The sequence below is a fragment of the Siniperca chuatsi genome, linkage group LG20, assembly GCF_020085105.1.
Source record: "Siniperca chuatsi isolate FFG_IHB_CAS linkage group LG20, ASM2008510v1, whole genome shotgun sequence".
In the NCBI taxonomy this organism is placed as follows: domain Eukaryota; kingdom Metazoa; phylum Chordata; class Actinopteri; order Centrarchiformes; family Sinipercidae; genus Siniperca; species Siniperca chuatsi.
Window position 1 is genome coordinate 18,105,225 of NC_058061.1, and position 10,985 is coordinate 18,116,209.

Genomic DNA, 10,985 nt, shown 5'->3' on the forward strand with positions numbered 1-10,985 from the left:
TAGACCATCATGTAACATTTAAACTCTCCAATTAACTATTTGATTGTTAACAGCTCTTCAAAGCAGCATTCATTTTTTGGCTACTTGGGGGCAGGTGAACAAACTGTTGACATATTATCACTTTGTAAAGTTGACATGGCAAACATCCAGCAGACATGCAGCAACATTAGCATTGATTGGAAGTCGTGTTTCTGTCAACCTGACTAACATACATATTACGTATTACTTTTAGCTTAATGTTTTGGTCTCCACCAACTCCTGAGGGAAATATGTGGCTCTTTAGCTGCTAAATGCTCTACGATGTTCACCAGCTAGTTGCTAACTTTGTCTCTTTGCTTTTTGGTGCTGGGAAAGTAGTGTAAAGTTGGTTCATCAGAGTTTTTTCACTGAAAACAGCCGCTTGCTGAGACTGGAAACAACGCTGATGAGAGACGTGAGAGTGAACCAAAACAGTAAAGTTGCGGGCCATAAAACCAAAAGAATGCAAAATGCTTTATAGAGAGATGATAATTCAGTCACACTTTATTTTACGGTACACTAATAAGACGTACTAAGACGTACTTTGTGTCAAATTAGACCGAAACTAGAAATGATATGTTCTTTATTGGACAGTAAACAAACACAGTTATACCCTAATTAGACACCATACACCTAAATTATGCTGTAATTAGAAACCGCATATAATGCCGTATTAGACCCAAAATATAATATACTTAGACACTATTATACCAAATTATACTCTAATTAGAAACCAAATAGAAGATCCCAATACACAATTAGACACCATTTTACAATAATAAAGTACAACCGATAATTCTCTGTGGGTTTGTCACCTTGAGAGACTCATTTCACTTTTCACATAGTCACCTGATCCATTTGTTGACATAAAAACATTGACTAGTGCAGCTTTAAGGTGGACTCATCATCGTCGTAACTCATTCAATGTGGGTAGAAAAACTGGACATTCACGTTACACTACTGCCTTCATGTGATGAACAAAAATGGACATATTACTGAACAAATTTAATAGAATCAAATCTCACTACAGGTTTTCCAGACTTCTTAACTGTAGCTTTGTTCAGAGAAGAAAGAAACATTACAATGCTACTTAACACATTTGACTGGCCAGTACTTGTTATTTTCAAGATTAGCATTATGTATCAAACCAAGATATCAGCCTAACTTTAAATAAAATATATGCAATCTGATGTAATGTTATTTATTTAATGTACTGTAAATGTATTGTATTTACACACAGTAAGTTATGGTGTGGTATATGTCTTGGTATATGCTTTATATACTTTTTATAAAACCTAGGAAAGTCACCAAGTATCTTTGACCGTATGTACAACAGTTTATTTCCTTACCAGGCATACATTATGTCTATGATTTGTTAAAACACACATCACATAACTATTCAAATACACTTTTAGCAATACAGTTATAAGGTTGGATACATTTATCCCTTTTTACCTACTATGGAAATCTATTATTATTACAAACTGTACATGTCATCTTTGATTAACAGTATTTATGCATTAAAGGGAAATACTGAATATCCACAGGAAGTACTAGAACGTTCTCCTTCAAAATGTTTTAGTCCCTTAAACTTTCTCAAAATGCACAGCAGGTGGCAGCAACGCACTGCTTTTCGTCTGTGCTGTAACGTAGCGGAAACAAGCTACACTCATAATGCTCGTATTAAATCTCAGTAGGTGTCAAAATACAGTCATTATATACAAGATATAAACAAATGACTATTGAAATATAGTTCAAATAAGATATTACCTCTCATGCATGACTAACATTTCTTGCTAATATATGGGAGGTGTTCAATGACAACAATGTGTCACTCTGTGTGACACATCACTTAAGAACAAGCACCATTTAGTTTGCATTAGTAACTACAGTATTTACATGACAAGGGTTGATTAATTTGGGCAGGATGTAAATATGCTGCCATGCAGCCTTTGTGTCCCTCAGATCATTCTGAGTCTGTGAGTCAATGTGCAGTTCATCAGTGTGTCCAAAATTCAGTTGAATCCAGAAGACAGGGGCAAGCAGTAGAGGATACTGATGTCTGTTGAAACCCAAACTTAGTCAAGTTGGAACCAATTCCAAAACCAGGTCCGAGTCTGGGCTGAGACCAGAGAAAGTCAAGTCTTATCTTGTCTAACACTGAAACAGGCAAAATCACTTTATAAAAGTGAAAATGTGCTGAAAAAGGACTGAAAAAGTTTATGAAGGAACAAAGATGAAGATCTACCTGCAGGAGTTTTGTGCTTAACTTCAACGTCCAGCCGGGAACATAGATAGAACATTTAGGACCATTACATACACAGGTTTGTATTAAGAGCACTTCTTAAAACTGCTTTTGGATGAGGGGAGAAAAATAAACAAAGGTGGCCTGGGTGGGAAAAAAAAACATCTGCGAAAATTGTTAGAAAAGCAGGAAAAAGTTTAGTCAACGTCCGATCATGACAGAGAACAGTCCGTGATTTAGAAAAGAGTTCTCAAACTGAGACTCAAGAACTAGAGCCCTGCCAGTCGTTCAGTATATCCTCAGCTGTCCTCATCACTACTGTCCTCTTCGATATGGAAATGCCCTCCTGATATATGCTGAGTCTACAGGTACGTCCTCCTCACAATCTTTTATCGTCGCTGATCGCTCCGGCCCTATCGACAGGCACAAGTATCCACAGACATGCCGGGGTAAACCTTTAGCACCATATTCCTGTTTGGATCCAGGAAAAGAACGCTGAGGGGACTCATCTTCTCTGGAACGCAGCACGGTTCAGGGACACCAGGGACGATTCCCACAGCTCTGACGATGCTCTGGATGGTGGCGTGATTGGAGGGACGCACCACCTAAAGAAATGAGTGGTAGTAAAAGGGATTAATGCTAATACAACTTACTGTTTTAACTGTAAAAAATAAAAAGATGCCAACTGATTCCTGAAAAGGCCTGATTTATATTTTCATGAGGTGCAAACGTGACCAGAAAGTGTAAAAACATTATGACTGAAATATTGTTTGTTGTGTACTTTTCCAGTTTTCATTACTTCTGCCTTTTCTTGACGAACTTAAGAACAGATAAAAACCTGTTCATGCCCTATTTTTCAGTCTATGTGTAGTTGTGAATTTTTAATGTAAAAATACAATAAGATATTGTATTACAATAACAATAAGATGTTGTAACTGTATCTTCAGCAGTTTCAGTTCATTTAAGTCCTGATGTGGGACACTTAATCACATCAATGCTGCATGAGCAGAGTCTGTGTGTGAGATTATCTTTTCTAATGTCTGAATTCAAAATGAAAATGAAGCCAGTGATAAAAGTTAAACGTTTCTCTGGCTCACTTTAGGGATGGGGAATCCACAGGTCCCGGCGCAGTAGAAGGCATCAAACGACTTTGGCGCCAAAACCCACTCGCTCCAGCCGATGTCAGCGAAGTCCACCCTGAGGTAACGCCTGGAGCAAACCCTGGGCTCGCTCCACTGTCTCCTCCTGGCCTTTTTCATCGTCCTCTCATCGAAGCTCAGCACCTGGGGCTTACTCAGGCCCTCGCTGCTCTCCTGACCCTGCTTTCTTCCCGGTTTCACTGCTGCTTTGGATTTTGCTGGGAAATACGTGTTCTGCCACAGTTCATGATTCTTCAAGGAGTTGTACTGGACCTCTGGGATGTCGTTGGTTTGGATCTGGAGATGAAGCTCCCTCCGGATCCTTGGGGCTGAGGATGAAGCTGAGGGGGACACATCCTCTCCTACAGGGAAGGACCCGTACCGCTGGAGTGACATGGCCACACTGTTTGGCTCATCTATAGCTTGATCATCAGCGTATACCAAGATATATGGCAGGTTGGCTGGAGAGAGGCGCTCTTGGCCGTGAGGACTCCTCTGCTGCCGAGCCGCCCTGAACCCCATATCAAACTCCACCATGACCACAAGCTCTTTGACAACCCTGGCATGATTCACCACCGCCGTTACATCCCTTGTTTGCCAAGAGCCTTTCTTGAAAGGAGCCAGAGTTATGTTTCCCAGCGGTGTTGCAAAAGATGAGTTTGGGGATGATCCACGGAAGAGGAGCTGCGGGGAAGGAGGATCGGGATGCTGGAAGCCGCCGGATGGGTGGCGGGGCCTTCGGAAACGCCACGGTCGCTGGTGGTGGCGGGGCCGCTTGTAGAGGAAGTGAAAAGAGGCGAAGAGGATGAGCTCTGATTCCTGGATGGAGGACAGGTTGAACTGGAGCACGTCTTTACCGTGCAAGACTCCTGTGGAATTTGAAAAGAAATTGGAAGAAGAATGAGTCGACTGACTAGAAAAACAAAGTTCTTCAAGTAAAAAAAAAAACATTGGAGAGAACAGAGAAAAACAACCTTCCTTTAACCCTGTCTTTTATGCTTTTTCTAATTTATCTATTGGCTTTAAAAAAGGATTCATCAAACAGTGATGCGCTTGCTGGTTCAACCATACAGATGTTTTGTCAAACAGATGCTAAAGCCCTGAAGGAGGATCTCTCTCTGAAATGAACAACAAAGACGACTAAAGCGATCGAGTTGCAGCCTTGAACCTTTTCCCCCTCTCTTCTTTTGCCTCCTCTATCATCTCATTCTGGCACGTTTGACTGACATGAATAACAGCATCCAGTATATCTTCCGCAAAATGTTGCTCAACACATCTGACTGACATAAGCAGCAGCATGGAAAATATTAAACGGGGCACGCTTAAGTGCCTGCCTCACGCATGACCAAAAGCCTCATCCTAGATCGCTTTACTCTGGAAGTTCAGCCTTGTCTCCCACCCTTCCACCACAGCCTGAAAGACAAACATTGGATCGGTCCACTAGGTCTGTTGCAAGCATATGGAAATGCTTATAGGAGAAAGAGCTCCTCTGAGGCTTTTCGCTGTGCAGCCGGTGTCTGGGTGTGATAAAAGGCTCTTGTCTAACACCTAGGCTGTTGCAGCTACCGGGGAATAGTGCTCGAGACTTAAAAGTCCCTCAGTTCACTAAATCATAACACCGACGGAGCATAGAGGTGAGGATGTTCAGCCCAAAGTGGAGCGAGAGCTGCTGTGTGTGACAAAACACCTGCGTTTAGGATGTTGCACTGATGAAATATTTAAGATCAGGTATTAAAAAGGTTTTATTTTGTGCACAAGACTGGACTTTTCAAGTTTAATGTGAATTTTTTCTATATTTTCTGTACCACAGTTTGATCTGTAATGAAACGTCAAAGTCAAATAAAGTGAGAAATGAAAAATGAGATTAAGAACACTTTAGCTGACATAAATCTAGAGTTTCATTCAAGGATAAGTCACATAAAACTGTTACAAGTTATATTAAAAATGATTTTTTTTGGTAGGGTAAATAAGAAAGGGCCATTATGCCGATTCTCCTTTTTCCAATTTTTAAACTGCATTTAGTCTGTTTTCCAGAAGCTGTGCTGCATTATAATGACCTTCTGGGTATCAGTTCTAGTGAAATGATTGACACAAAAGCATGTTTCAAAAATACAAATGAATCTACATTTTTAAAAAAGATAAAAGTTCTGTTTTCAAATCTCATTTAAACTTTTTAACAAAATGGCTTATCCATATTCATTAGACATAATAATACCAGCAAAGTGAAGATAAATTAGGGATTTGTAATTAAGCATAGAGCAATATATATAAAATAATGTACCTATTTTGATACATTATGGAAATTATACCTCCCTACTTGCACGCAAAGCACCGGCAGTAACTATTATTTAATTTAGACTGGATCAACCGAGTCTCTCCTGAACAATAACACTGTTCATGGAATTAATAAAGGCGTGTGGCCACTCACTCGGGACAGCTTTAAAACTTCTCACGGTGTTTCCGTCCTTCTGGCTCTGCGGCTCTTTGCTGTACTTCTCATACACTTTGAACATGTTGATGGAAACCATGTCCCGGTTTGCGCTTTCGTGCGCAAAGACGCGCTGCTCCACTGCCGGTGGGCCATCGGCACCTTGACGCACGGCTTCACCAAGATCCTCAGACACGACTTTACCCCAGCTCGACTCCAGAATCAGTAATAAATGCAGAGTGTGAAAAAGCCGGCTCGCCATGGTTGGTGTTCTAGGAAATGATTCCATAAAAAGAAACGAAACTTAATTCAGTAAAAATACTCAAATAAGAGCTGCCTTTTCTTTTTCTCGCTGGTTGATGCCCACCCAGAGTTCAAACCGGTATCCAGGTAATCCGTGTCAGACCCGCACTCCACGGTTCAAAGTCTACAGCTGTTTCTTCAATGGGAGGAGACCGGGGGAGGACGCATGCATGAAACTCTGCTGCTGGATGGTGGCGGTGACGCCTCGGAGCGCACAGCCAACGAGAGACATGCAGCCTTTTAGGTGAACTGCTTACGAGTTTTGTTTAGCAGCCACGTTAAGAGCCGAACAGCTTCCCAGAATATTCGATCTATAGGCCTACTGTCAATATGCAACATCAGTCCACTCCATCACCAACAAGACAGAGAGGAAGAGTCAAGGGGCCAGGCAGTGTGGCTATTCAAGGTCAGACACTAAGATCCTGTTAGATCTTGGTTTTAAAGCTGCAAAGTTTAACATAAAAAATAACAATAAATACACAAGATTTTGTCATCATTACTAATATCTGTCTGTGACACAGTGTGTTCATGCTTAAATCATCCTGAAATTGGCTTACTGAAGACATGGTGAACATAATGTTTTTCCAATTTGTTACACTGCTGTCTTATCAAACAAAAAAACAAAACAAAACAACAACAAATATATTGTATACTGAATATAACGGGGGTATATATGTGTGTATAAATATATATACACCCCATAATAAGGCCTGGTCACACCAGAAAGTGGCGCGGTGAAATGTATCCGTGTGTCCACTGCTAGAGGCTCGGTGATGTAATGACTAGCCTACTCATAGGGATAGTTTGTGAACTTAGCCGGTGAGCTAACGGCTAACAGGAACATGCTAGGGCTAGTCAGTCACAACAGTTTGTCGAGCTTCTTTCTATTTCCTCTGTACTGTGCTGTTTACTTCCCCCGGGCATTTTGCTCTCAAGTTGTACAGCATTTCATTCAATGAAGACTTATTGCAGAGGAAAACAAAATAAGCTCACCGAGCTAGCGAGCTGGCTAGCTCGTTTGCTAACAGGAGAATACGTTCCCACATTTGTTTGAATTATCAACTTCTGTCTCATAACCAGTGATGGAAGAAGTATAGAGATCCTTTATTTAAGTAAAAGTACTAATACCACACTGTGAAAATACTCCACTATAAGTTGAAGTTTGAAGTCCTGCATTCAAAACCTCACTGAAGTAAAAGTATGTAGCCTATTATCAGCAAAATGTAGCCTACCTAAAGTATCAAAAGTAAAAGTACTCATTGTGCAGTAAAATGGTCCCTGTCAGTGTTTTACTATAATATTTTGATGTTTGATTCGATTTACCTCACCAACCCTGAGCGTGAATCCACTAATTGCGACAATTCCATTGAAATTAATTGATTTCAGACTTTTCTATTGCTGCTGACCGGACCTTTTCTGTGGATAATACACAGAACATGCTAACAACTGTTTTCACAGGGACTATTCCTTCAGAAGAAAGTAGTTCTACAAGACAAGTAAAATCAAACGTATGGACATGGCTGGATACCACCAGAGCGAAGTAAAGAAATGTGTTTGTTTTTTTTGTAATTTGAATGAGTTTGATTGACTGACGGGCAGGTGGAGCTATCTGCCTCAAGGTGAAAAGTTGTCATTTTGTAGCTTGACAGCTTCATTTAGAGCGATATAAGCAGCTAACAGCAGAAAAAGAACTGCCTGTCTTCTTTTTAGGGTCTCCTCTGCTTTCTGTGTTTCTGATGCAGCACAATAGTTTCCTTGTGAGAGAGATGGCAGCAGGCTAGAGCCACCATGGGTCAGGCAGCTATTAAAATACCTCCTACTGGTCCTGAGGGGGGATCACAAGGGGCTCTTTGACACCACCGTGTCTTACATCAGAGATAAAGGACTCTGCTGGGACTGGGATCATCTTCAGTAAAACACTGGTGTGTTTAAAGGTCATGCTACTTCAACGAAAGAGCCAGATAGCATCTGTCTCCACCCAGGGAGCTATCAGACCTTGTTATCACTCAGCGTAGGGATGTCTAATGGGGTTAGAAAAACTAATGTTGCTCTGGTGAGTTTTCTTTTGATGGTGTAATGGATTTTTGTGTGTGTGGTGGTTTCAAAATATATTGATGTGGCATTTGGGATGAGTTCTGATTCGCAATGTCCTCACCAGTAAAAACAATAGCGTTAATCATTTGATCAACACTTAAAACGAGCAATGCTTATGTCTTCCTGACAAGCAGCGTCTTGTGGTCATGCCAATAATGACTCTTCTCTCTCAGAAGCAAAGACGACAGTAGCCAAGGCTCGATTTTCAACCAGGCCCTTGAGATCTGGGGCCCTGAGCTTGACGTTGTTATAGTGCCACAAAACCTCTTAAGAAAAAGGTGGGGGGGGAAGATGGTTGGTGGCACAAAGGGGATGACTTTGCTATTGGAGACCACGGTTCACACTCACGCAATCAGTCAAATTCCCAATGGGTTCATTAAAATTAAACCTCCTTTTTTATGTGCTAAGCTTTTGGTATTGTTGGTTTAACTGAGATTTAATGTTCATGTACAGTACATAGAATCCAGTCACCCTCTATCTGAAGCCATTGAGGTTATGATGTTTTCCATTCCAACATTGCGCATAAGATTGTCATTGTATTCTCCTTCCTATTGATTGCTGAACCCTTGCTTTTTAGCTTGAGGGACCGAGAGAAAACCTGACTTTTACCATTGATGTTTGAAGACTATCAAACTCCATTGTGCCTCCCTGCCTTGTGGAAATATGTCAGTCAAAAGATCCCAGCTCCATGTCGACTCCTCTGGGAAAGCAGCTGTACCCACTGAGCCAAAACTGCTTCACCGCAGTGATTAGCCGCAACTTCAAAGGTAATTTAAACCTTTATGAGTACTTGTCACACTTCATAAGACCCCTCACTTAACGGCTTTCCTGCAATAGGAGAAGTAGAGAAAATGTCAGAGCGGACATTTAGAAGGACAAGGCTCATAATTTGTTGAATTGAAAACTGTTACATCCAATAAATAAATTCTCAATGATCATAAAGTTGCCTCATTATCGTGGGTTTGCAGCCAGAGATCAAAGGAGCGTGTCCAGGCTCTGTGTCCCACACACGTCAGCCTGGTTACCAATATAGCTGCTAAACAAAGTGGAGAGTGTAGAAAGAGAGAGTGAATGTAGAAAAATAGTCATTATTAGGTGTTTAAGCACAAATATTAAAACGAGCTTGAGCTTTCTGTTCCATGAGGAGCTTTTAACTTGTTCTATGAATAAAACAGTGGAATAAAGACTTTTAAACCTTTTTTCTTCTTTGTAGCTGTGCTGGAAATATCTCAGTTCATCATGTTCTTCAAAAAGGTCAACATTTTTGGGAAATACGCTTTTTTGTTTTATGGCTGAGAGTTAGATGAGAACATCGATACCTTACTCTTATGTCTGTCCATTAAATAAGAAGCTAAATCTAGCAGTCGGTTAGCTTAGCTTAGCATAAAGACAGGAAGCAAGGGGAAACAGCTAGCTTGGCTCTGTCGGAATGTAACAAAAACCACCTACCAACATCTCTAAAGCTCACTAATGAACACGTTATATCTGTTTGTTTAATCCGTACAAAAACTGTGGTGTAAAAAGTTAATTTCTTAGCTAGGCACAGTGACTTCCTGGAGCCCTGTCATCACCGTGAAGTTGAGGTTACAGAGACTAAACAAGATATAACGTGTTTATTAGTGAGCTTTACAGGCTGGTAGGTGGGTTTTTCACCCTTGGACAGAGCTAGGCTAGTTGTTGAAGATTGCAAATGTATATCATCTGTTAGACCTATTTGTAGGCTAAGTATCAGTGAAGGTTTAATTTATCATGCTAGCCTATCTTTGGTGATAGCCAGGGTAAAGTTGACGGAGACAAGGGAAGGACGATGTTATACTGTGGTGAAATAAATTAACAAACACGATCAGTCTCCTTGCTGGTTGTTCTGACACATTCAGGATCATAAGTGCTCATTATTACGGTTTTGTATTTCTTTGTAATGTAGCACAGTGTCAACAATGTTACTTAAAACGTTCTTTCTCAGCCCTGGAACTCAAACCCCACCTAAAACATTTTAATAATTAAAATAATATCAAAAATGTGTGACGACTAGTCGACTAATGGCTTGAACTAACAACTATAGCAGACTAGGAAATCTTTTGTACATTGTTAAAGGGCTTTCTGAAGTTTTTTTCTTTGACCACACAAACAAGCAAAGAAATGTTGACCAAGACAATTTATAATGGCCCTGCTATATTTTGGGGATCACTAAAGCTGAAAAGGTTGAGAACCAGTGTTGTTGTATAGTAATAGAAGTACCAGACCAAGAAGCAGGCCAAAATTCACGTCCTTCATTACACATTGAGAGTCATTTAAAATTTTTCATCTCGTATGACATCATGGGTGAGTCACCTCTCCTCCACCTCCTCCTCCTTCTTCGCAGGGTGAAATGGGAAGTGTAGCCCCCCAAAATATGCTCTCATTCACAGAATATTTGCCTGGGGTGCTCATCAGGACAGGGAGGAGGACAGACGAGCCCACCGTGTTTCTTTTGGCCCGAGAATCCATCCTTCATCCTCCCCCTTTTCCTCCTCCTCCTCCTCCTCCTCCCTTTGACTTGTTTTCATACTGCTGGCTGGAGCTGAATGACCATTCATGCTCGCTGCTGTTGGATATGGATGTTTGTGTTTGTGTGTGTGAGAGAGTCTGAGGGGCATGACATCCCCTCATCTGATGTCTGCCAAGCCGTCCACACACACATACACTCACCATAACCCCACTCCAGTCTGGATTCTGTGCCATACCTCCCTCATAGAGAGCCACAGTCATGCCACTTCAG

At 41.0% G+C, this 10,985-nt stretch overlaps 1 protein-coding gene across 1 annotated transcript; it reads right to left on the reverse strand.

The window, feature by feature from the left end:
- Positions 1 to 504: 504 nt before the first annotated feature.
- Positions 505 to 6,424, reverse strand: gdf10b (growth differentiation factor 10b). The gene is made up of 3 exons (XM_044179395.1): positions 5,831 to 6,424; positions 3,361 to 4,271; positions 505 to 2,868 (listed from the first exon to the last, which is right to left on the reverse strand). Exons 1-3 carry the CDS (start codon positions 6,117 to 6,119, stop codon positions 2,677 to 2,679), a joined length of 1,392 nt encoding a protein of 463 aa, XP_044035330.1. The 5' UTR covers positions 6,120 to 6,424; the 3' UTR covers positions 505 to 2,676.
- Between the last annotated feature and the right edge of the window lie 4,561 nt (positions 6,425 to 10,985).

Bases quoted from the DNA above. Each gene is read 5' to 3' on its own strand.
- gdf10b (XM_044179395.1), bottom strand. From the start codon at position 6,119: ATGGAATCATTTCCTAGAACACCAACCATGGCGAGCCGGCTTTTTCAC. The intron at 4,272-5,830 runs GTGAGTGGCCAC...CAAATTCCACAG, and splicing joins AAGTTTTAAAGCTGTCCCGA to GAGTCTTGCACGGTAAAGAC. The intron at 2,869-3,360 runs GTGAGCCAGAGA...TCATTTCTTTAG, and splicing joins GTGGATTCCCCATCCCTAAA to GTGGTGCGTCCCTCCAATCA.